Consider the following 27905-nt stretch of genomic DNA (forward strand, 5'->3'; position numbering starts at 1 on the left):
ATGATGGAGCTAAACAGCAGAGATCTAAATTCTAATAAATAAATGAAGTAAAACATTTACTGCCAGTGACTATGTCAAGTTAGCCATAGGAAACTGTAGCTCTGCAGCTGGAGAAGGGCAATACTCTGCAAGCCAGAGAAGCGGTGGAACGCCTCCAGCTTTGATTATTTATGGTGTGATGATGAAGGAACAACTTTCCATGTGAGGAACAGCTTTAAAGTTGAACAGTGAAGCTGAAACAGAGATTTAATGAAAAATCAGAGGGGAACAAAACTACAGCTACAAAAACAATAACATTCATTTTAACAGTTTAAAACCATAATTTATGTGCAAAACCAGATGTTAACTTTTCCAGCTTCAAGGTAAACAGCAAACTGTATTCATAACAACCCTTCCGCTGAACAGCAAACATGCACTATTTATTTTTGCTGTAAATAAGGCTCACTTCATACCTCCAAATGTTATCAAAATGAACACAAACGCAAAACAAACACATTTTAAACAAAGGACACATCTGTATTTAATGCAAAGCTATTTTCAAAAATCCCAACCTTCCATAATCTACCATAATCGTAATAGCCTGAAACATAAGAATGCTTTCAGGCTCAGAAAAAAAGGCTTCTAATTTTAAACATTTACGAGGACACTGAGAAGTGGCTTAGAACCATACTTTAAAACATGTTTTCAGGCTTTAAATTGCTGAAAGCTGAGACCCCTTTATCCATTTGGCCTGGACTACTGAAAGGGAGAGAAGGACAAAAATCTGATGAAAAGAAAAGACTGTACATGAAAATTTCCATTAAAAAAAAAAAAAGCAACCCACTCCCTCGTCCCAAACCTCTTTCCTCCCATCATCGTTGCAGCTCCCCCCCCGGCTTTTACATGAAAGGGAGTGACTCTTCTTGCCTGACAGCCACCACCAAACCACTCGTCTACATCACTGGCTCTGATGCAACACCGTTTTTAACAAATGCTTTTTGAAAATATGTTTGAAGGACAACTCTGCCATCATTGATGCTGCTCCTGAACAGGAGCGACTCCATGTCGGAGCTGCATTCATTTCAGCTCACCTTAATCTATACCAGGGAATGGGTGATATTGCAAGAAAGGTGATTTAATGTCCATTCTAAATGAACATGATCAAACCTTTTAAATTTTTTTTTCCCAACTCTTAAAATGCGTGCTTTATGCTGGGAATGAACTTCCCTTTGATATATTATAACTATGAGATGGAGGGATTTTTCTCACATTTCTTTTTCAGAGAAAACACCAAGCTGTTTGATTTTGAAAGTTAAAAGATTAAGATGGAGGAAAAAAATGCTTCTAAATGCAAACACACTCTACTAACTTAAATACAGTCTCAGTCTGATATGAAACACTGGCTTTAAAATTAGCTATTCCTTTACAAATACGCCATATATTCTTCTCCATCTACCCAGTGAAAATAAATATGAATATACTGTATGCATTAAAAAATGGGTGTGCCATACCCAAGAGTAAGAACGAGTAGTATTTTTAAAGTAGTTCAGCATACAAAAGTAATATATGAAAGCAAAGAAACAACCACAAATATGTATTTATAGCAACAGATAGTAGGAAGGAAGTTTTTAAAACCCACAGGGATTCTTCCACCTTACCAGGCACCTGTACAGTTCTATGAGCATTTTTCTTTTGTCTTTTATTGCTCTTGGCTCCAGTTTTATAGTTCAACTCCAGGGCAAAGCACCATAAAAGAAGAAATTACATTCAAAACTATTAGCTCATCAAAACTGCCTTTACTGTTTAAAAACAAAACAAATACACAACATATTGCAACATCTTCTGTAATCCCACTCAGAAAACCCAACATTTTTAGATCTCTTCTCATGTTCTCATCAGCACAATTTCTGCAAAACATTGAGAAGCCACCCAGGACATTTTAGGAACGACTCCTTCATTGTTGCAATCCCTCAATTATAGTTTGACCACAAGAAGAAATGGATAGAGTAGTACTGTAGAGACAGTATTGGTGTAGTTTTCAGTTTGCCCTCTGATGTGCTCTGACTTCTGTTGAACAGTGATATAGTGACTTCTTATGCTGCCTCCATTACTGCTCCCCAAATAATTCAGAGGTACATAAGCCTTTAAGTAACGGCAGTTTAAACACCAATTTCAAACTAGATTCAATGGTTCAATGACATTTGCATCAAAACTGAGCTCCAGAACTCCATCTCCTTACAGCCTGAACTGACTTGCCCCCTTGGAGATGTGCTGAAATGGTCACTTAACCGTGCCTGCTCTGTAGCAGGGGATGCAGCATGCACTATTTCTGCATGACAGGCTGCTGCTGCTGCTTTGCATCCTGGTAAGGCAACTCTTACTGGTTCCTGATGCTGGAAGGTTAAGGTGATGCATGCAATTCCTCTAGTACAGCAAATCTGGCAACAAAAGTTAAAAAACCTCATTACCTGTACCATAGACTTAGAAGTGAAGGAACAATTTCCCTTTAAAGCCATAGACTGGGTCAACTGCAGAGGTACAAAAGCTATATACCAAGAGTGTTAAAGGCAGAGTGCTAACGGTGCTGGCAGCAGTAGCGCTGCTGTCACAGGAGGTGCAAGAAATATGCTAAAAGTTCACTGTGAAACATGCAGTCTATTGCAGAATGTCAAACTTCCCAGAAGTAACCAACTCAGATTACTATTTTTAAAAAAAACTTGTTTTTTTTCCATAAAGCAGTCAAGCTTTGAGGGTTCCATCTTCATGGGTGGCAACTAACTCGTCTTCAACCCAAAGAGCTACAGGCAAAAAAATACATGTAGATTTTTCACTTTAAAAATCCAAAGATCCTTGCTGTTACCAGAACAGAATATAACACCTGAAAGACCTGCCAATAACAAACCTACAAGCAATGAACATGGTTGAAGACACTGAAATCAAGAAAACAAGAATTAAAAGCTCTTAAATTATAGATTATAAAGCTCCTGAATGCCGGCTGCATGTATGCACATTCAAATGATTCAGAGAACTGCATGGAAATATATATTTACCATAAAATCTGGAAGCACAGTTGGGACTGAAATTACACTTTCAGTCTGGTTTGTCATTTCATTCAAGATTGACATTACTTCATATAAACTGATTTATTTCTGTGTGTATAGTATAACTTGAGAATCTTTTTCCTTGATGTTAACCATTAGTACTGAGTATTTGCTGCTGCTAAGTTCCTTAAGCATGAATTTTAAGTACAGTGTTTCATAATCGGCTTGCATGTACCCATCTGGAACGATACTGGATAAATACATTTTCTGTTTAACAAAATAAAGGTTAGCATAACTTAAGAAAACCCCAACAAACCCACCAAACGAACCTCTGAAGTGATACATCTCTTGGGTTAGTTTAGCAACACAGCAAAAAAACATAAACAATTGGGTAAGGTAGCTGATGTTGTTCATAGCATTGTAGAACTGAGCTTCAATATTCACCATTATTAGAAAGTTCAATAATTCCTTGTTTTGATAACAAACTAAAAATTGTCCATAAAGTAGAGGGGTCTTCACAGTTATGGTGACTCTGCCAATGATTACAAAGATCCTCTTTTCTTCCAAAGAACTGTTTGCATAAAATGCAGTTATAGCCCGCTTTAGACCAAATTTCTATTTTTTTGCTTGGTGTACCAAAACCTACATTTTGCATCTCCTTGGCTGCTTCACCACCTCCTGAGTGAGTCAGTTCACTTTTAGATAACATATCAACATTATTTTGATGGTGAAAGTATATCTGTCTTTTCAGTTTCGGGTAAGTATAAAACTCCTCCTCACGGGCACTGCATTTTGCTAAGTGTCTTCTCTCGTTGCGCTGTTTCCAGAAGTGGGTTCCATGTTTGATCAGTTCCCCCTTAGCTCCTCTGTTTCCTTGCAATGCCCCTTCCTTTACTCTTCCCTGGATCTCCTCTCCGTGAGAGCACAGTAAGTGAAACTTCATTTCACCAAAAGACTGTGCAATAAACTGGCATCGACCACATTTGATCTGTAATTTCACTTCTCCTGGGTTATGGAATAGGTCCTCAAAATTGCACTTATTTCCCCTGTTAAAAAAGGGAAATACAAACTATTTCAGTATTAGCCATGCAAAGAATAGAGATGGCAATTTCTGTCCTTATAAGTTTCAAGAAGAGATGACATTCATGAAACATTCTTTTAATTAAAAACAGGCTACAGTATCTAATTTATTTGGAACAACAAAAAAAGAAAAATAAAATAATAATAAGGCTGATTAGGAAACAACTAAAACCAAATGTTATTCAACACTGCTGAGTTTAAGAATTGCCTCCAAAATTAGCCTTGGTAGAAAAAATCTTTTAACAACTGTCTACTTTTAATAAAAGGTTAATAACATTTTTCTAAGTTCCTGATTTAGTGAGGTCAATCCAAATTCTTCTAGCTCTGTGCTAGAAAAGTGAAAATGAATATTAGGTGTAGCGTACTAGTAAGAGAAACCAACTATTTTACACTGAGTGATCTAAGGTCAATCTAAGGCAAAACCACATGTCCTGCCTCCCACTCCAAGGTGGAAACAATGAAACCTCAAAATTTCTTTTTTTTCCTAAAAGTTTGTAACACAGTTTTAGAAGTTTAATACCTGATTTACAATTGGGCAGCCCCTCTCATTGATTTAGGACAGCTCTGCAGTATGAAGGAAACGGATACACACAGAGCTAGCAAGTCCCTGGTTTAAGTTAAGCCAATCAAAAGATGACCTCCACAGAAACCTTCTCACAATCTCTATCAAAAGGACCACGTGATACTGTGTGTTTACACACATTAGACATATCGCCCAACAAAACAGATAAACTAAACGATTCATTGTACGAAGGCTAGTAAGGCTGAAAGAAAAGTGCTGGTGTTTCTTCGGTTCAGTACCTTAAAAATATCTAACTAATGCCCCAGAGAGTGGAGCTATGCAAAGCAAAATGTGTAAAATTGACCTGTAGTGTTGTAGTGAGGCATCAGGTTAAAGCCCTGAGCTTATTAAAACATACTTCAATGAAAGTAAATGCACAGTGGAACAAACAAAAAAGCCAACATTTACACAGTGTCAAGAGATTTCTCCTCAAAATCATAATGCAGAGATAAAAGAATGTTCTATCCATCTTAATACGGTAAAATGTTAACTTTTCTGCTTGGCTAAATGATCACAAGAGCAGCAGCAGTAATCAACACACAAGACAGATTAGCTCACAGCACTCCAGAGAAGGAAATGGGATAATGATATTTAATAGGGTAAACAAACTACAAGCTAATACTGAAATATGAAATGCTTTGCACTTACTGCAGTTGGTTCGCTTACCTTCTGGGGAAAACCCAAAATGGGCAGAACACAGAAGACAGCGCAGATTAACAGAAAAAGCGTTAGCGATGAGAAATCAACTGATCAAAATAGCTCCACTGGCAGTATATTGGGTATTACTAGAATACATGCAATATTACTTTGGATATTCAAGTATCAGTAATAATTTATATTCAATAAATCAGTTAAAATATGCTGCATGGTCTAATGGATTGACTGGATTCCTTAACAAAATATTTAAACCATTAGGAATGTCACTTTGGGGGAAAAAAAAGATAAAGAAAAAGCAACAATTTTCATAATGGTGATGTTTATGAACTTTCACTGACAACCTGAAATCCTGTTCTCATTAGCATTAAATTAGTGAAAACACTCACCTCTCCGTTGCTTCTTCTGCTTCTTTTACATTCGTGTCTCTCTTCTTTAAAGCATCTTGCAGCTGTTGCTCACTGGTAGAGGGCTCTGTACTAATAACAACCCTGTGCACTTCTCTTAGGTGACCAAAATACACTTTTGCATGGCCAAAAACTTTAGCACAGAATTCACAACACACAAGTTTTTTGGGTTTGCCTTCATTGTGATGAAGTTTCATATGCGTACTCAGGCTTCCGGAGTGAATATATGCTTTCCGGCAAATTCGACAGCTGTAAGGCCGTTTGTTTGTATGTGTGTTCATATGGTCCTGAAGATGGTGTTTAAACTGAAAGATATGGTTACAAACATGACATTTATGTGACGGCTTAGGTACAGTTGAACATGCATTTCTGCTTAACTCACTTGATTTAGCTGATGTAGCGTCACTATGCTTGTAACTTAAATATTTGTTGGGAAGTGAACTATTTAAAAAAATATCTTCGTCTAAATGGTCAGGAGATGGTGTCTCTACTATTGCTGCAGAAGTCAATGGTGCAAAAGCCTGCACAACTACCACTGGTTTTGGTCTAATACTACGGTATTTTTTCACTGCGTCTGCTTTTTTGTTTTCAGGTGGCTGAAGATCAACTTTCACCCTCTCTCTTCCTTCTCTAAACTTATTAATGACACATTTCCTTCGCTTGCTCTGAAAAGCCAATAAATCATCTGGGGCTCTTCTTTTCCTGCCTCTTCTTTTAGAGGCTGCACCGTTCAATTTTTTAAGACTGTCAACATCCACTTTATTGGATGGAGAGAAGGTATTTTCTCGAACGGTTTGTCTGGGGACTTGTGTAAATGATACAGCTAATCGTTTATCAGATGCTTTAGCAGGAACATGAAAGGTTTTCACCGAAGCTGGTATCTTTTCACATTCAGATCTTAATGAAGGACCAGGTACATCCGTAACATTAGTATTCTGCTTAGATTTACAGAACACTGAATTTTTCATCCTTGAGTAAGGCAAAATAGGAAGTTTTCCTTTTGGTGCTGATGGAGTCATCTGTACTGTACTGCCAAAAACTGCTGGTGACAGGACAGCAACAGAATTTGCAGAATTTGTGGGTTTTTCCTTTAGTTTCTCAGACATTATGAATGACTCTCCTGTGATTTCAGATGCTGTCTTCTCAGAGCGTAGACTTAGTTTCATGGGATTAATTGTACTTGCCAGCTTGGATAAAGAGTCTTTAACTACAGATGGTCCAGAAACATTACCGTTAGCAACTTCAGTTTTGTTCACTAAAGGAGATCCAGATTCCACACAATTGCTTTTATTTACTAATGTGGCAACTGTAATTTCAGCTGAGTCACGGTCTGTTAGCATCACTTGCTCAGTTGGATCTGAATTAGAATGAGTTTCAGGACAGTCTTCAGTTAAGGCAGTCATGGGGGAAGTCTGCGATGAGGTCGATGCTTTGGCAGGAATCTTATGTGCACCCAAACCAGACATTTGTGCCAGTTTTTTGTCATTCAGCAATTTATTTCTTACAGATTGGTACCTAGGGATAGGCAGCTTTAGGTTTTCAGAAGGGGCCATGTTTGACTGCGGGACTTGCTGTGTTAGGGCAGGAGCAACATACGGCAAGGCCAACAAAGAAAAAGTTCCCTCATGCCCAGCCACCTGCATGACAGCATAGTTTTGAGTTGGTACCACCAGCGGTTTAGAACCTGCAGCTGAAATCGGTGTATTTTGCTCAGGCAAAGATGACTGAAGACAAGAAACCACTCCAGATGTTAAAATTTTTGGCACCATTTTTGGAGCAATGGTCCTAAACTGACTTTTCTTCTGAAAACTCCGTATTATATCCGAAGGGGATTTGTGTTTATCTGTAATAATAACATAACAAAGATATAATGTAATATATAGTATTTCTTTTTTAAAAATTACTGTATCAAAAATAAAACTGATTACAAAGGATACTATTACACACAAACTTATTAAAAATATTTAGATATTTAAATGGCCATTAAGTTTAGAATTGTAAAAGTTTCATGGACAAACCAGAAATACTCCCTGAAGCAATATGCTTGAATATAGATACGCAAAAAACCCGCCTCTTAATCTAATCTTAAATGGATGTTTCATTCTAGGTTAGAAACTACATGTCGTTTCAGAACAAATACACTTACAAGCCTCTTCTGCCCTGGAAAAGCTGCACTAGCATGCTGGCAATATTCAGCTGGAAGAATTAACAGGGACGGGATTTAAACTCCATGATGAAGAACTTTTCTAAGCACTGATCATATCTCTCAACCAGAGTCATGCTATCTTTCAGATTCTGAAAGTTTCTGTAACATTTAGAATTTGTGGGCTTTATCAGATACAGGCCAAAGCTTACCTGATGAAGTCTTTAAAAAATTACTGCTATAAAACATGCAAATAATGTGTAATAAAATCAAAGAGGAATTGAGAGAAGATATACCATTGTTAAATACCCAATCACACACATTGTTTAAGTGCCTTTAATGCACAATAGAACTACTGTAGTAAGTTATTCAAGTATTTTCTTGAAAGATGCAATTTATCAAGGTTATATCACAGTTCCTTCCTGTCTCTACTTGTGTTGGTAAACGTTGCAAACATTTTAGTAAAGAAGAATGTGAGGATAATTAAGTAAAACAAATAAAAGGAAAAAAGTAATGTGTGTAAGATATAATCTGCATTGGGCAGCAGAGATATATGCTGACCTTTCAGACACTCCATAAAAAAGGATTTGATACATAGTTAATTGTACCACTAGCATTTCATAGAACAGCCTCATTACCCACTCCCAAATTCAACTCCTGCTTCTAGTTCTCAAAAACTGGGATAGGTTTCCTGGAAAAAAAAAAATTCCCAACAATCTCAACCACTGAAAATTCAACTACAAAGATCCCAAGCAGAAAGGCAATTTGGGAAGGCAACAATGTAAGAAAAATTCATTTTGAGAGAGGAATCACATTTGAATAGAATATGTAAAAGTAAACGCTGAGACCTTGAAATATTGCAGTAAGGTAATTCCATGGGGAAGTTTCCATTCCTTACCATTTTAAAGCCTTGTATTACAAATGCACTTATACATAGTTACTGACTTAAAGAGGTAACTGTGAATCACTACCAACACTGGAAACTCCAGTTTATCTTGATCCCGGATGTTCTTCTCAGACGTCACACACTTTGCAACATGCCCTGTAAGTTACAGAGCGATCAGATTTCATGACCAGAACTCCTGGACAGATAAATCCACTGCCTTCAGGACATGCTAGATTCACTGAGCAATCACGTATAAACTGTACAGTTCATACATAGTAGGTCTGATGTTTCTCAAAACTCTTTGACCTACAGCAGGTTCATAGAGTAATAACTATGCAGGGCATAAACCTTTGATCCTTTTATTGCCATCTACAGCATCAAACCCCAAGTCTATTGTGCACCTTCTTGATCCTCCAATTAAGTGAAACTACTGGACACCACCGTAACTTACTTTCTGCTCCAGAATTTCTAGATATTCTGTGCAAACTGGAAAATTTGTGCATATGGAAATCCTGCACAAATATAAAGAGAGATCCCTATACACAGGGATAAGTCCAGGCCTACAGAGTTTGTGCAACCTGGAAAAGGCAGAAACATGGTAAGTTTAAAATTCTGTTTCCCTACAGCCCTTTTTATTCCCTAAAAGCTAGGAGCATGTACTATTTCTCACTAAGAATTTCCATTTTTGCCAATCTACAATCACTAAATACATAGAAACCTTTATCTTTTCAACTACTAAGATTGCTAACAATAGTCAGATTATGTTTTGTTTCCTGCAAGGTATCTTCTTGTTGCTGCTTTTGAGGAAACACTTTTAAGAGCTTCTGAGAAGTACAATAAAATTATGTAAAGTATTGTAATCGTTAACCAAATTAGCCCTGAACTTCAATGCTAGTTACAGGTCATATTGTACAGCTTAAATACAGTAGATGACAGAACAAGTATATTTTTCTTTTAGGTGACAGTCTGCTCTTATTTTTCCAGATCACGCTCGCCATATACTGACGTTAAAGACTTTTTCCAAATCAGCAGTTACTCAGCTTGCTACAATATTCAACACAAAGTAGTTTCCATTCTCTCTCACATTTAGCTTGTCCCTCTCCCTTTTTATTTCAAAATCTCATTCACTGATCTGCATAAACTTTTTAGGAAAGCCGGCACTTCAGCAGACTGCGACCTGTGCTCTTTACATTCCAAGTTATAAGGCACCTGCTCTCCAACCAGCGGCAGCAAATGATGCGAGTTCAGGAAAAGACGTAAGTTTTGCTGCAGACATGGCACCTCTACAAAAGTGCAGAAATGGCTGCCAAAGCGCCACAAAAGAAAGGTCAATTTGAGGTTAGGAGGAAATACTTGTAGAAATAATGCATGACACTAGCTTTAAAAATAAGCATATGCTTCTCAAATACATTGACATGCCTATTGCAAAATTAGGCAGTAAAGCCACTTTTCTTTAAAGACAGTCTCTCCACATATTTTCTCAGCATTCCACAAGAAAGTATCATTCTAGAAGCCGGGACCTTCATGAATATCAATCACAAAATGCTCTTTGAAACAAGGTCCATTTAGATCAATATTATTCATATGCAGTTAACACAACACTAAGCATTGATATAACTGTTTGAGAAGGGATTTTTATATGAACGCTCTTTTTCCAACTAGTTTAATTTTGTCATAAATATGTCTCCCAGGTAAGCTATGTTTGGTATCAGCCTTCGGTACAACTTTTTTTTTTTTTTCTTTTTTTTTCCCCAAGTTTACATTAGACAGTTCAGTGCAGAAATGTTCATTGCAGTGCCTCTGGTAAGCAAACGATACTCAACTCTGTATTTCCCTCTCATCCAACACAGCTGCTGTAGTTAAGCAGCTTAGCCAGTGTCTAAATATAGAGATGGGCTAGATGCACACTAGCTGTCTGATGATCCTTCAGACTCCGTTAAGATTTTGTTTGTGGACTGGGAAAGCTAATTGGAAGAACTGGTGGAAGACTATTTAGCATCTTGGATCAGGAAAAAGCAACCAGTCAATTCACAGAGCGGAGATCCTACTGACCCCACCCAGAGCGTGCAAGTATCATCAGTGACCAAAACTACTTTTTCCATTTATACTTGGTGAAAAGTTTCAACAACTTCCTTTGCACACAGTGATCGCTACAATAATTCATGTCTTCGCCACCCTGACACTGAAGGACTTAATATGCTCTAGCTGTCTGGCTACCAGAAGGCCACTTGGAAACTTAATATGCATCTCTCAGGGACATTCCACTTCTATTCCACATATTCTTCCAAATTATTTCTGTCTCTGATTCAAAGGACTCATTTTGACTTGTTGTTGGTTGTGACCCGAGGAAAAGCCTTTACGCCTATGCAAACCCAGTAAGTCTTGCATCTAAAAAGGGGAATTTTCAGTTAAGGGAGGCTCTGCAATGGCATTTTTGAGGATGGCTCTTGGTTTTAGACAACATTCTTTCTACAAGTCAGTCTACGGGTCCTTCACTGGAAGGCAACAATTTTTATACTTTCTCTAAATTTTTCTTTAAGAATAAAGGAAATTAATGAAAACATTAGATTTAATATCTGAATAACGTGAAGCTCATTTTTAACTGCTGTGTTCTCAGTCTTTCAAATAGGCATGGAGTCGGGGCAACAGGTAGACACTTTTAAATAATTAAGCACAAGGTTAAATCAAATGCAATTCAATCCATTTACTTTAAAAGTCTCTGTTAAAAGATTAATGGTTACTATGTTAGTACCTGCAAGTATCAAATCACTCAGAAACTTGCAGGATGTCATGAGCTTTGACCCCTTCTAAATCACCTTAGAATTGTATAGGACTGGACAGTGATGCACCAATAAAAAAATCAATGATGCATCAAAGTCTCTGATATAGCCATGCTGGGAAGAGTCCTCTGGAGGAAAGAAAGTCTTCTATGGGGCTGCTGTTCATTCATGGTTCCCCTTCCCTCCTAAGTCATTCAAGTCTGGTCTACTCCAGTCTGTTCTGCCTTCTTCTGTACCTCCTTCAGTTTGTTCTCTACGTAAAGCACATAACATTGGTGAACGCAGACATTGTAGAAAGTATCAGAAGAAATTTAAATTTTCCCCACTAATCTGGTCTATTTTGACCATTAAAATAAACCACCAAAATGCCAGAAAACACTGTGTAACAGTGTTAATTTTTTAAATAAACCTTGTAGGACCACCTCACTTGTGTAGGTACGTATTTAATTTGTGTATGACTGGACAAGTGACAGAAAATAAAACAAAAAAGGATCATCTTGTTTTGAAGGGAAAGGCAGAATACAGATGAAAAAGATTAATGAACTATTTTATTAAATGCATGTTTACGTTGCTGAGTCTTTTGCTGACTTTGAAAGGAAGACTATCTGTTCTACAGGAAAGAAAAAAATTCACAACCTTGTAACAGACAATATTAGATTCATTTCTTTCAACGACAGTTAATCATTCACTTTGCCAAATCTCCATACACACTAAATACCTGTGGATACTGTCTTTCCAGCACAAGTTTCTTGCTTTTGCTGACCCAGCATACTTTGTTGGACACAATGTTTCTCTGCAGGATTAGCATGCAAAAAAACACCACCTGCAAAAGTGCTTCAGTCAGTTATAAATAGATCCCAGGACAAAAAAACCCCAAACAACCCCCAAAACCAACAAAGCCCAGAAAAAGACAATATAAAACATTAACTTCCAGTTAATGCATTAAGAAAGCTACTGCTTCTTGCTCTTTGCCATTTTTCTCTCCTCAAAAAATGTTTTAAAATCGAATATATTACATGCCAAATACAAGGTGATAGCTTAATAACTGAGTAAAGCTGGTTAATGTGGTAAGCAGATGGGATGCTTTAGCTTCAGTGTCATGGCAGACAGTCAACAGCACCAAACCAAAAAGCTCAGAAAAATGAAGGTTCAGTAGCTTTAGTGAGGCTTTTAAATATGGGGGCTAAATTCTATGCTGATTTACACTTTCCGTAATCCCATGTAAATCAATGGAACTGCAGATATTCTAGAAAATAGAATTTGGTCTTCTGTGTTCAAAACTAGTTCTGCCACACACCTATATAAAGGAAGGCTGGTAATAAAGCCTACAAATCAGGAGTGCCCAGCTCTACACATTATAACAATTAATTTGCAGTAGTTTCTATCTTTGCCCAATAGTAACTATTTGGGTGTAATGTTCTGTTCTGGGTATTTGCCTCAGATAATTTTCAAAAATTAATTTCAACAGAAAATGCCAGCCATCCCCAAGGTATGTCTTAGTTAAAAAAAAAAAAAAAAACACCAAAAACCAAACCACAAAAAAACCTGAACAACCAAAAAGAAGAATCTAGTAACACATCTATGCATTAGACGAAGACCTTGATATTTGACACAGCTTTTCTATGAAAAGCTGCCCAAATTTGGCAAAGTGGTAAGCTCTTGGCATGTGTTCAACAGATACCTTAAGCAGCTAATTTTTCCAGTGATTACATTCTATTGAACATGCCTCCTGCTTCAAGCTGGGCTGGATTTTTCCTAAAACTATAGCTTTAGGTCCAACCATCTAAGTTGGAACAAGGAAATGGCCTCTCCTTATCTCTTTAACTGCTGAGCTGACGGTGTGGAAGAGAAACTAGGATATACACAGGGCAAGCAGGAAAAGGACAAGAGAACTAGAAATGAGACTTGGAAAGCGTCTAGGCCAAAGAGTCAGGGTGGGATATAGGAATTAAAAGCAGACTTAAGATGGGTAAGGAACATTACTATTACATGTGATTTGGAAAGAAGTATTTAAGCCACAGGGATAACCTCCTATCTTGCATTTCTTACCTTTTTAGTACCTGATTTTTTTTAAGAGTAATATAATTATGTCTACATAGGAGTCCTTTTGTGCAACTTAAAATAGATTAGAAAAATAAACAATATAACAAAGTATTCTAATGCAAGTTTGGAAAATTACAGTACAGAATTCACTCAAACACTAAGATACAGAATGTAAAAATACGCTTACAAAACATGTTCTGGTATACCACAGGAGGAACGAGATCAAAATAGTTTGCTAATATTCTAAAAGGGAATATATAAAGACCTCTTTAAAGCTATATATAATTAATTCTGACTTGAGCATCAATGTGATTTGCTAGTTGTGCACTAAGCATTTTATCATTTAGAAAGGTCTTCTTTGCTTTAAAGTCTATGCAAGTTCATTATCTTAAGGGATTAGGATTATAGTGTATTTCAAGAAATTCTGTGAGCAGTAGGATACTTCCTGGATTCCTTAAATAGTCTCCAAAAGACTCTTCTTAGCAGAAGAGAGCATTACAACAACAAAGTTACACAACAAAAAAGGCTTTTTTGACATTAACTGGACTCCATTAAAGCAGACATTCAACCTTAAAATTTCTAGCTACATTTTTCAGTATGGGAATAAGCTAAAACTATTTTTGGCATAAACAGTCATTTTGGAGACATAACTCATATAGTAATCCAAGATCATGGGTACATAGTTCGTATTTAGGGAAGTTCTTCAGTTTCCTGTCTAATTCAGTCTTTTTTTTTCCTGAAACATCTTTATTGCACTATCTACCATATATTGATACATACCAAAGCTTTTACAGATCTACTTTTCAGAAAATTAGCATCTAATGTAACTTATGCAAAAAAAAAAAAAAGGGATGGAGAAAAAAACATTAATAATCTCTACTGTTAGGTAACTCTGCTTTCTTAATTTCTGGAATTGCTTTCCTCTGTTGTTTGAAAGTATACATAGGAGTTGCTTCACTATCATGCTGTCATCTATCTGGACTTCTGTAAGGCCTTTGACACAGTCCCCCACAATATCCTTCTCTCTAAGATGGAGAGATACAGATTTGATAGGTGGACTATTTGGTGGATAAGGAATTGGCTGGATGGTCGCATCCAGAGATTAGTGGTCAATGGCTCAATGTCCAGATGGATGTCAGTGATGAGTGGTATCCCTCAGGGGTCCGTATGGGGACCAGTACTGTTTAATATCTTCATCAATAACCTAGAGAGTGGGACTGAGTGCACCCTCAGCAAATTTGCAGATGACACCAAGCTGAGTGGTGCAGTTGACATGCCTGAGGGATGGGATGCCATCCAGAGGGACCTGGAAAAGCTTAAGAAGTGGGCCCACGTGAGCGTCATGAGGTTCAACAAAGCCAAGTGCAAGGTACCCCTGATATCAATACAGGCTGAGGGATGTAGGCACTAAGAGCAGCCTTGCAGAGAAGGGTTTGGGGGTACTGGTGGATGAAAAGCTGGACATGAGCAGGCAATGTGTGCTCACAGCCCAGAAAGCCAACTGTATCCTGGGCTGCATCAAAAGAAGCATGGCCAGCAGGTCGAGGGAGGTGATTCTGCCCCTCTACTCTGCTCTGCTGAGACCCCACCTGCAGCACTGCGTCCAGCTCTGGGGTCCTCAGCACAGGAAGGACATGGACCTGCTGGAGCGGGTCCAGAGGAGGGCCACAAAAATGGTCAGAGGGATGGAACACCTCTGCTATGAGGAAAGGCTGAGAGAGTTGGGGTTGTTCAAGCTGGAGAAGAGAAGGCTCCAGGGAGACCTTATTGCAGCCTTTCCATACTTAAAGGGGGCTTATAAGAAAGATGGGGACAGACTTTTTAGCAGGGCCTGTTGCGATAGGGCAAGGGGTAATGGTTTTAAACCAAAAGAGGGAACATTTAGACTAGATAGAAGGAAGAAGTTTTTTACGATGAGGTTGGTGAAATACTGGAACAGGTTTCCCAGAGAGGTGGTAGATGCCCCATCCTTGGCAACATTCAAGGTCAGGTTGGATGGGGCTCTGAGCAACCTGATCTAGTTGAAGATGTCCCTGCTCACTGCAGGAGGGTTGGACCAGATGACTTTTAAAGGTCCCTTGCAACCAAACCATTCTATGATTCTATTTAAGGTTTCTGTCTGCAATTAAGGCTTCTTTCTGCCAATACAATCTCGCCAGCATCTTGGCTCCAGTATCTCTGTCCTCAAAGTGCAACATAAAACAATACCCATGCAAAAGCAGATCTGTTAAACAAAAGTTAACACATCAAGAAATCAATGCATCTCGATACTATATTATCAGCACTAGCAACAGTAATAATCTAAGACATAATTTTGGATTTATCGTAGATTTAGGTTTCACATATCTCTGTATTGTCCCAACACAAGTAACTTTCAAAATATGTATGAAATCCTATTTCTATAGGGAATAACAAGTGGCCAACAGCTTTGAAGGTAACCTTTCTGAGTTGTAATATCAAATATATTAGCCACATGTGGGTAAATCAACATTCAAAAGCAACATCTTATATAAAACGTGGGCAATGCAAGGCTTAATACAACCTTCTATAAAAAAAGCCATTTCTGTGCTACTGTATAAAGGGAGTAAGTCTTGGAAGTCTTTCATAAAAGTCAGAACATATATACAGAAGAGATTTTTAAACACTCTTTTGCAATGAATTTAAAATACATTTATTAGCAAATCCACATGTTCTCTTAACATCTTTCATGCAGTGTTTGTGAACTTTAAAAGCTTTCCTTTTTTTTTGAAGGCACAGTCTTTCAAGTAATAAGCTACTCATTTCATGCTAAGGTTAACATAATTAATAGGTTTTAAGCAGATCAAAGTATTTTCATATCAAGAAATGAAAACTGACGTAAAGAGAGCTAGACATAAAGCATCTGTAATTATTAATAACTTTTTCCACCTTTACAGCTGAAGAAATTACACAGAGGTTTTTGTCACTATGGCAATAAGAGAACTTTGGAATAACATTTACGCAGATAAATCTATGGGCTCGAGATGATGCCTGGCCCCTGCAACCACACAAATCACTATTAAAAGATGAAAACACCGGTTCTTTTCTGTTTAAGCATGGAACTTCTGTCTGAAGGAGACTGTTAGATACATCATCAAAGACAGCGTGTTTCAGCTTCTATATGCCTCTACCAGTTTCAGCAACCAACCATGTCTAACTTCAAGTGGGTATTATCTAGAAACCATGCTGCTCTGACAGGACTCAGTTGAGTAGAAAGGAAATTATTTTGGTGGCATTGCAAATCCAGTGGTTTATCTTTGTCGGTTTTGCCCAGTCATTCCGTTCCACAGAGGATACCATCCCTGGAGATTTGCAAAGCAAGGCTTCAGTGGCGCAGCCACTTGGGGGAACTAATTGTTCAGAAAATAGTTGAAGGGAGGTGATGCCAGCACTGGTTGTAAACTCGTAACTCATAAATCTTCAATGGCACTGCAAATATGAATTAGGTACTTTAGAAGGTGGGGACAAACAGAAGATTCAAAAAAGACTGTAACTGGATTTTAAAAAATTATTTTCCTGGGGAACTGCCAGTTGAAATCTCTTTTAGTGAGCTTTAAGAAAGATATGGACCTAAACAGTAATTCATTCACTGTAAAGTCGACGTCAGTGTAAAGTCCTTTTTAAAAGGACTATCAAGATCACATCAGCCGGGACAAAATCTTGATATGCCTAATGTAAGTGGTAATTAATAGACTTATTTTTTCCTTAAGTGCAGGAAACAATAATGACCAGGTCTGCTACAAAAACGAAGACATAATTCTTCAGAAACTATGCAGCACTAAAAGGTCAAGTAGAACCATTTTATGAATAAATCACTAAACATCTTCTGATGAGACTCTTGCTCCCCTTTCAAACAAGCTGAGAATAGAATCTGTCTTCATCTTACTGAGAGTTCAACGCTTCTCCCTTCCCTCTATGGGACAGAAAACACGTATGTCTGATTGCAGCAAGGGAATTATGCCTCTTACTCCCAAAGTTTATTTTTTGCAAATACTGCTGTGCAAATGGAAAGCACAACAGAACAGTAAAATTGGTTTTCCTTTTTTAGAGTATCACTTTTTTGTGACAACCAGAGTACCTCTTTCTGAACAGAGCCTGTAGGCAAGAGAAAACAAACAATTAATTCACCACTTTGGCTCCATAGAGCAAATATCTTTTACTTGAGGCATTAAAAGCATCTGTATGGTGACTTCCGTACTACAAACCTTGGAAAGTGGTCCCTCATTAAAGATGAACGGAGGATCAGAAGACTGTCAGACTTGGCCTGGCCTATTTTGCATCTTCCTATATGAACTAAACACAGGGTTTATCATTCCCCAAAGAAAGGGCCAGAACACATTGTTAAACGTAGATGATAGTTGGACAGTGTTTTCTGAGGGATTTTGTAAACACCTCATTTCTTTTGAAAATTACCTAAGTGATCTAACTTTTGAACGGGGAATTTCTATCCAGGATTTTTGTTTGTTCTGTCTGTCCCCCCTTTTCTTTCTTCATGACCCAAATTTCTTCAGAAAAAGACTCTACAGCGCTGGCTGAGATATGCAAAACATTGCCACCTGTAGTCCATTCCACTAAGGATTAAAACAAAAATAAAGATTAGAGGATCTCCACAGTACTTCAAATAGATACGTATATTTTTTCAAAGACAGACACAGCCCTGTAAAGCACAAGAAAACTAAAACATCTTCAGAAAGACTATGGACCTGGCTAGGAAGGCATTAGTTTTCAGGACATGGAAAATAAGCACTTGCTGCTGAACCTGAACATAGCTAGGCCTTTCCGGCAGTAGAATGTAGGAGAAAATAATTGAAATTACAGTATCTGAATGCTTTTTCACCCCTGTGCATAATTACAATTATTTGCAATGCTTATTGACATTGCTAAGCATATACCAATATGGCCCATATTGGCCACTGCATTGTTGAAAGGCAGGACCGGTTCCCACAAGAAGGTACGGGATGTGCTGTAAAGGGATTGATTGACGACACTGCTGCTAAGCAATAATACATCAGCAAACGCTTGTAAAGGGTGCCAGCATACGAGGGAATGAAAACAGGAATGCAGTCAACAGGAATGTAGGCCAAAGATGACATCCTTAACTTGCCGTGTGCCGCAATATCAGTACACTTCTAATTAAATTCACGTGTAGCCGGCGTGCTTGGGCAGACAAAGGAGCCCCTCGGTGCGGAGCCCAGCAGGGGGAGCCGGCGCCCGTCACCGCTGCCTCCGGGCAGCGCCGGAGCCGGGCCGGCCTCGCCACCGCCGGGGAGCCCACGCTGCGGCACTCTCCGGTCCTTCTTTAGGTGCCAGCTCAGGTTAGAGCTGCGACTCACGTCGGCTCCCCTACACTAATCTTCAAACAACAGAAAGGCTGAACTACGTGTCTAACTTTTGTAACGCTAAATATGGCTTCTATTGAAAAATCACCAAAGTCATGCCATCTTTTACAGCACCGCACACCATCTCTGAACACCTCCACGACGAGTTATGTTATTATTTCAAAACATCCTACCTTTGCAAACTCTTCAGCCAATTCAATGTTTTGTATAAATCTGAGAGCACCTTGAGGCAAAGCAGCTGAGCCTTCTTGTTAAAAGTAATTGCTTCTACTAAACTATTTAGTATCTTCTATAACTGCAGTACAATTTTTGTGCAAGAGATTTTTTTTTTTAAATCCATTACTGATTTTGTGTTAATCTAGTTAATGTCCCAAATAACACGTCCATGTTACTAAAAACATCAGTATTTACAACAGATGTTCTTCTTCTGGTAGACATGTGAAAACGAAGCACTGTTACCAACCTATTTTCCCATCCCAAGCAATACCCTGAAATCTTTGTCAAACTTTCTTGCTTTCATCATTGCTCAGCTCATCACACAAACCATCTGCATAAATAAAGATGTAAGCATCTGCTGCATGGCAAACGGTCTCAGGGGCAGATGTTTTTATCCTTGCATTCATGTCACTGGCTTGGGTACATTATTTGAACAGATGTACACAATCTGAAAGTGTCGTGTCCCACAGTGAAATGTCTCCAACTGCTTTCTATCAAAGTACATAAATGCTATTTGCACCTGCATTTATGTTAATGATATAAAGGCAGCAGGGGTTCCAGCAAAGTGAGAGTTGATGCTAAGAAACACATTTACATGGCTAATTGAAGTTTGAGATCTCCCAGCATCAAATGACCATACTAACATGGATACAAAATGTACTAACCTATACAATGACTTTTTAAAAAAACTACGTTTTTTTAAAAAATTAAAATAAACATACCCAAGGAGCAAAACTATGGTTTCAGCCTGTGATATACTTTTCCAATGTATATTTAAAAAAGACAAAAAAGTATTATATAAATTCCTAGATAAACCAGGACAGCCTTATATTTTGCACAATAGTTGTGTAAGATAACAGTGTTTTTTTAATGTTAGACTCATTTAACAAAAATGTTTTATAAATCTGACAGTGCCACTCATCCAAAGGTATTTCAGTTCTCTAAGGCACACTGGTATTTTATGTCATTATGGAGCACTATAAAAAAACCCCAGTGCTAGCTCAACAGCAAATATTAACATGAGTGTGAATGACAGAATATGATGCTTCAATAATTTCATAATTCCTAGGAAAAAATTAAGGTCTTACAAGTTAAATATTTATCATTACTCAGAAAAGTGCATCTGTTTGAACATGGAGTTACAATTGCTTGTTATATAAGTGATAATCACCCTTCTTATAAAACATTTTAAATTGAGAAAAATACAGATGCCCTGAAGGAGTACGTATCAAATTACAGAACTTCTGCTATTACATGACAAATGGTAGCAGTGAAGGGTTTATGTTGTCACTCAAAGAACTTGCACTAACCATTACTTCCATACTCAACTGAAAAATAACAAGCACTTTCAAAGTATAGAAAGACTGACAAAAATGCTATACTGAATCTAGCTGATGGATAGGTTCTACTTCCAACACCATTTATTTTCGAACCTTTTATTTGTAAGAAATGTACCAATGTTATAGCTGTACATAAATCATTATAAAATGCTAATAGCCTCAACATTTTCCAGGTGCCGTAACACATTTAAGAAACAAAAAGTGATGCTTGATATGAGGACAAAAATAAGTGATAGTAAAAGCATACAAGAAACCTACACTGAAACTAGTGTATTTGTAGAATATCGTGATTTCACACTGATATAGCTCTTGGTCAGGATCTGATTATGATTTCTAACATGAACCCTCATTTCCAAAGTTTACAACATGGCTCTTATAATTCACTCTGGGTGTAAGCTGGTAACAGGATACTGACTGGAATGGATTTTTGTTTAGAGAAAAAAAAAAAAGTCTTCAAAAAATCTCAGAGCAAATGATTCATTAGTTTCAAGTTTGCAAATAGCTTCACAGTCTATATTCTCCTATTATTCAGAAATAGCTTTAACATAAAGCTAACACATTCACTTTGACTACAACAGTGGTCAAATTCCTGTTATTTAAAGGAAAAATTAAATTAAGGCTTTTAAGTATTAGAATTAAGTATTTCAGTCATAAGCATATGGACATAGAGCACACTGCAGGGTAGACAGCTTTACACAACAGCAAGTACTGTCTCCCTTGAAAGAATAGCCCCATTAGACACAGAACTCATCACCTAAGACCAATTTGAATGGCATCCTCCTGGAACAGTTTCCTCAGAATTATTACAGTATCATAAAAACACTCAGTCTTCACAAAACAGGTGAAGTATAAACTTACATGACATTAAAAGCTCAAGGCTTCAAGTTAGGTAATATATAGTGCTTTTCTTAATTAACATCAGTACTAACAATGGAAACTTAGCTGACAACCTGCAATGGTTCTGAAAGGTCCATTAGAGCTTATGTCATATCCATCAAACATTCACTCACATTTAAGAAGTATCATTAAAATTACATTCATGTTAAAAATCATATTTAAACATTAGCATTGTGACACAGATCAAAAGGTAAAGGAAATTGAAGTTATGGCTGCACATTTAGAGGGCTGGGAATACACAGTTGCAGCACAAATACCCTTACTAATAATGGAGAAAAAAATCCAAGACGCTAACCATACTGAAAACTAAATCAACAAAAGATGACTTCTGAAGAGACAAAACATAGAAAAAATATAGTTAAACACAAAAAATGACAGTAAGGATAGGAATGCTGGAGAAAAGGCACTTAAAATCTAAAAATCTAAGTTCATATTTAGAAAATATTTTCTTGTTTGTGCTAGTCTTGTAGCATAACTTGCAAAGAGATTTGACCCCCTGTTATATGGGGGTCAAATATGACAATGACTTTCAAATATATGAGGATAAAAAAATTGTAATAAACCCTGAACACTTAATTCTGCTGAATCAAACAAGAAGCAGATGTATATATTTCAAATTTCAACAATAGGTGGTAACAGTAATTAGCAATGTCTTAAAGAAGAAAACAATCTTAGCAATTGCAATTGTTTAAAGTAATAAATGCTGCAATATGGCTTCTTTTTTTTTTTTTACCATATTAGGGTAGAATAGTAGACATGAGTTATACAGTGATTTACTAATGATGACGATATTTCTTCCAGATTTTGAATCACAAGCATCTAATTTCTCAAAAAAAGTACAGAAAGTATACTATACCTGCAGAAAAAGTTAAAGGATTCTGCATTATGCCCTTTAATAGTTACGACAACGTTCCTGGAAAGAAAAAAATACAGATACTTAGAAGTTCTGATAATTGTTCATAAACTAAAAAAAAAAAAAAAAAGGACAATGGCAATAGTTTTCCGAAATTGTATTTCAGAATGGATCCTAGTATGCCCATACTTCACGCAAAACACCACCAGAGTTTTAAACCAAGTATTTCTCTGGATCACACATACCCTTCTATGCACTCTCCATATTTCAACACTGGGTACAACTAAGTTAGGCTTCTTGTAATTGAAAACCCCCATTAAAGCCAGAGAAGAGGACATGTCATGAACTCCAATGTGACAATGCATTCTGAAGAATCACAGACAATGTAGGGGTAAGCAATCATTTTCCTTCAAACATCTGACTGCATGGATCCCATATAACTGACTGACAAGCAGAATCTTCCATGGATGCTACAGTGAAGATATTAGCTTGCATTTGTGAAGCAAACATTTACACTGCCGCCTCTCCTGAATTTGACATGGGTACTTATCGCAAAATTTGATTCATAACATTTGACATAAAGCATTACATCAAGTGGCCACCCAGTAACTTAAGAGTTGGCCATTTCTTTCCAGTGCAATGTGTTGCTTAAGCTTTGGTCAAATGTGATTCAACAGTCAAGTCGGAAAGACATAGTATAACATAAGGACAATATAAAATTGTGTTATTATCCACTTATATTTTTTTCATCATAAAATGGTCTAGCTTTTGGAATGGCTGCCTAATAGTTTGGTTCAGTTGAAAACCACTAACGTTAAAAGTCACACAGGGTACAAAACTCTTGTTCTCCTGATGCAGTTGGAGGCTTTGGGACGGTAACAGACAAGTCCACTGACCAACACAGATAGAACTCCAGCTACTTGGGGGTTTACTTAGATCTAGGCTTTCATACCACTGCATATCTATAACATTTCCCATGAGCAGAGCCAGCTGTGCGGATGTGGAGTTTGTTTACTTTCCCAGCCAACTTAACAGCCGGTAGAATCTTACATAAAGAACATTCCAGACATGCACTCAAGAGCCCCCTTCTGAGCACACAAAGTACTAAAAGATTGGTTTTCCATAAATACAAAAATAGTTAGGACAAATTTTGATGCAATTACCAAACAGAAAAATAAGTCTTGAATATGTTTCTTTACTATCATGCAACTGACTGCATCAGTTGCATCAAAAAGGGCATCACCAGCAGAGATAAAGAAGTCATTATCCCACTCGGCGCTTATCAGGCCACACCTGGAATACTGTGTACAGTTCTGGTCTCTGCTATACAAAAAAGATGTGGACACGCTGGAGGGGGTCCAGAGAAGGGCCACCAAGATGATCAAGGGTCTGGGAAGCCTGCCGTATGAGGATAGGCTGAGAGAGCTGGGCTTGTTCAGCCTTCAGAAAAGGAGGCTTAGAGGTCATCTCATCCCCATGTGCCAGTACTTAAAGGGGAGCTACAAAGAAGATGGAGACTCCCTTTTTACAAGGAGTCACATGGTGAGGACAAGGGGTAACGGGTACAAGTTACTCCCAGGGAGATTCCCATTGGACACGAGAGGAAAATTTTTCACAATGAGAACAGTCAGTCATTGGAATAATCTCCCCAGGGAAGTGGCTGACTCCGCTACGCTGAGCACGTTGAAGACTCAGCTGGACATGGTGCTGGGCCATCTCGTCTAGATTGCGCTAGAAAGGTTGGACCAGATGATCCTCGAGGTCCCTTCCAACCTGGTATTCTATGATTCTGAAAAAGCAGTGGAGAGGTTCCAGGAAGGAGATGGTTCTGTGGGCAGCAGTAAAGTATGAGAGAGGCAAAACCAATTCCATTTCCAGGAAGTTCAATACCAAAGCATAAAAGAAAATTGAGTGTGGCTGCTCTGTGTGACCTCTCACACAGCAAACAGGTGAGGCTCTTTGGTACCCGTATCTTCTGTGCAGAGCCATATCTAATAAGAAGCTCTTGTACGTCAACCAGCACCTCCTGGCATAGGTTTGCCGATGTGTATCAGCAGACCCCAGGCTGCCTCAAAGAGCCTCTGTCCGTGGTACTTAAGCAGTCAACCTCTGATCTGTCAGACCCAGTATACAAACGTAGGTCGGCTCATCTAAACGCAGTTTCATGTAGTGGTAACATACAGACAATCCCTCTTAACCTACAAGAATGGAACAGACCACACTGATGTAATTTTGGAATGGCAAAATACTTCTAGGAACCAGCATGGATTTTCAACTTGTCATCCACAGTGTACGGCATCCTTCTTTCAGGCCGTATTGCTCAACAAGATCTTTTTACAGAACCAAACTCAGAAGTTTTTCTTCCACTTTAGGATTTTCAACATTTGAAAACATACTAAAGTAGTTACAGAAACGCATATTCTCGTAAAAAACAATGTAAGAAATGATGTTCAAATGAAGGTTCTCAAAATTGTTATTCTGAAGTTACATTTTTATAGGTTTTCATGATCCCTCCCAGTTGTAGGGAGCATTAAATCATGTAAAAGAATGCCCCGCTTATGGTTAATAATCCCTGTTAGAATTGCAGCAAGCAAACCAGACTTCAGAATACAGATCAATAATTCTTAGAATACCATGTGGAAATACAAGCTCCACATCTTCCCCCAAGCATTCACAAACCCTAACACCAGGTTTCACTAAGCCTAACAGAAAATTGGACCATACAAATCCAAACATTTTGTACAGGCATCTCCGATTTGAATTTAACCCTAACTGCAGTGAGATAATGGTCTTGATCTAGAAAATCCAGTGCTTATTTGACAGACTAGTACATTGATCAGCTACTGTCAATTAAAAAAAAAAAGTGTAATTTCTCAAGTTAACTTCTCATCTTCTAGCCATTCATGAATAATTTTTTTATTGTTGTTATACCAAAGAACCTTTCACTGCCTTTTATTTTTGCAGATATTTAATCAAGTAACCTTCCTTTTAGGAAAAACTGAACAGCTCAAGATTTTGAAGTCAGGGCGATATTCTTCTTCTTATCCCTTCAAATTTTTCTATCCGCTGTTATATGTATGACTGTATTAAAGCATGTTTTCTTTGAATACAAACACAGTTTACAAAGCAAACCACATAGCTTTGTGTGACTGTCCTGTCTGCATTTTACACTATTTTCAAATTTATCAACAGCGATACTGTCTTTTTGACCACTGCCTAGTGCTAGTCTTGGAACCAGCCCCACCACAACTTTACTACAAGTAGAATGATTCATTTTCCTTGCTCATTGACAGTTTCTGACATCTTTCAGCCAGGCTGTAACATGCTTAACAGATACGTAGTATCTACATACATTTGACCTGTGTCCTAAACATAAACCGCAGTCTTATCAAAAAGTTCTGAAATTTTGAATCAATGCACAGTAGAGAAGTTGAAGGATATAACATCTATACACCTACCTATGCCTGCCCTCAGCGGCACTTTTTTTTTTTTTTTTTTGACTATAAATCTGACTTGGTATGACTACTTCCCACAAAAACCATGATGTTCAAAAAACAGACAACTTTAGAAATAAAATTATTAACTAATTTTTGTACCTGTTTTATACTTTTACATCCAGAACAAATTTTAGGTTGGACACCACTAATAATTCAGGATGTCCCATTGTTTTTATTGAATACTGAGGAGGCAAACATGCTTACAGTCGTCCTTGGTTATATTTGAGTCCAAATCCGGTTCTTTCCAAACACAGAAGATGATATTGATTATTTCTATCTGGCATTATCATCAATTTTTCTCCACCTGAGAGCCCATCCCAATGATAAAACTTTCAAAATTCTATATAATCTTAAAATCTGTTTTGCTCAGTTTGTAACTGTACCATAGGACAATAAATAAAATAATTCACATCGCAGTACTCCAGAACTCAAATAGTTCTCTTGAAATCTGCTGCTGACTGCTCAGAGGTGAAAAGAAATCTATTATGAGAATTTGAAGTGAAGTGTAGTTGAAGTTGGACAGAATTAAAAAGCAAAATTTATCTTAATGCCACAAAATAAGCTCTATCATACCTACGCTACTCCTTATGTTACCACAGAATGAAAGGACAAATGAATTCTCAGCCAAAAGAAGCAAAAATATCAAATAAACTGGAAAGAAACTACACTGTAAATTGGTCTTTAACAACCAAAGGAAGCAGAGCATATACATGTAACAATTTAAAAGCAATTTTCACATAAAGATACCCACAGGTCTTTTATATGAAATTGGTGTCCTGATAGACAGACTGAATCTGAATATCAGGTGAACCCAATTAACCTAATTTGATGCTTGTCCATACTGAGACGTTTATTTTAGATGTTATACAAAATCCTTTAGGATACTACACAGAAAACGATAAATAGGTTGTAAAGGTTATGACATTAATTTTACTGTCATTCTAATGCTTTAAGCAGGCATCAAAACTAAAAATCTCATCCTCTGGGGAGAGAGAACCATCTGAAAGTAATTATAGTACTTATTATCATAACAGTATTAAACTAAACCACTATGACCCCAACTGAATTTATTTTTGGTACCTTTTGTTAAAAGAACAAAGCTTCTCAATGACGACAGCACCTTCTAATGCAGTGAACACTAGTTCAGGTACTGGAAGAAAGCATTAAATCAAATCTTATAATTTCATATTAAGCTTAATTATTAATTTTAATTTAAAACTAGGCATGTAAAGAAGTGTTAGTTAAACATTATTATGTAATTTCATTTCAGAAGGAAAACATTCAGCTGAAAAAAAATTAAATATAGTGCAGTTTAGAAAAGACATTCTCCTAACAGAAGCCCATGAAATGTCCATTTATATTTCAAAAGCAATTTTATTCACTCTATTTTTCACACCTGTTCTTTCACATACTGTGCCATCTTATAAATGACAGTGCCATGCAACCATTATTTCCAAAATTTAGAAATTTTTCAACTGAAACCAAGTTCCCCAAAAAGCATGAATGAATTGTATCAGCATAACTTCCAGGAAAGTTAGCAAAATCCGTTGGTATTTAAAGGCCGAGTTAGACTTGAAATAAAAGATTAAAACATTGAAGCTATGCAAAAACACTAACGAAGGTAAAAATGACAGACAAAGATTGACTAGTGTAACACAAAAAAACATTTGTTCAAGGAAGTATATTTGCCAAACGCCTGCAGTGCTTGGCTACTTTATAAAATCAAGCACAAGCACATTAAGCCAATTTGTTTAAAAAATAAAAAAACCTCCAAAACTCCAAACCCCAATAATCAAACAATAGCTGATTTGCATTTCTGAAAGCCTGCAAAAATATTCTGCATTTCACTATCCAAATCTTCAGTCGCAGAAGGCTGATTTACTCTTACTCAAAATTTTCTATTTTAAGTTGTATTTTCACACTAGGATTTCATCCTACATCTGTAGATCCTCATCCTCCTATTCTATATCCAAAGAGATATGCACACAGTCACAAACAACAGCTTTCTTACAAGAGAAATTACACACTGCTTCTGCTTCCACACTTAGGTAATTAATCAGGAGAAATGTGTGTCCATGGCAGAATTCTTTTGGCTGAGCCCATTAGATGACTTTAGCAGATGGCCAAAAAGAAACAGAAGCCTTATTGCAACTGGTCACTTTTCCCAGTA

The 27905-nt window shown here is 37.4% G+C and overlaps 1 protein-coding gene across 16 annotated transcripts in view; it reads right to left on the minus strand.

Annotated features, from left to right (window-relative positions):
* Positions 1-1760: 1760 nt before the first annotated feature.
* ZNF438 (zinc finger protein 438) overlaps positions 1761-27905 on the minus strand; it is a 59768-nt gene continuing 33623 nt past the window's right edge. For 5 of the 16 annotated variants that reach the window (XM_087777918.1, XM_087777919.1, XM_087777891.1 and 2 more), the window contains 4 exons: positions 22242-22298; positions 12251-12355; positions 5706-7566; positions 1761-4066 (listed from right to left, as the gene is read on the minus strand). In XM_087777918.1, coding sequence (XP_087634044.1) covers positions 3454-4066; positions 5706-7566; positions 12251-12355; positions 22242-22269 — 2607 coding nt within the window. In that variant the 5' untranslated portion in view covers positions 22270-22298 and the 3' untranslated portion in view covers positions 1761-3453. Of the gene's footprint in view, positions 4067-5705; positions 7567-8764; positions 8888-11568; positions 11786-12250; positions 12356-22241; positions 22299-26815; positions 26886-27905 lie in introns of those variants that run through there. The other 11 variants (XM_087777962.1, XM_087777953.1, XM_087777943.1 and 8 more) reach the window with 6 other exon arrangements.

This window comes from Nipponia nippon, unplaced genomic scaffold (genome assembly GCF_047370975.1).
Source record: "Nipponia nippon isolate SJK-2023a ecotype South Korea unplaced genomic scaffold, ASM4737097v1 scaffold_1, whole genome shotgun sequence".
In the NCBI taxonomy this organism is placed as follows: Eukaryota; Metazoa; Chordata; class Aves; order Pelecaniformes; family Threskiornithidae; genus Nipponia; species Nipponia nippon.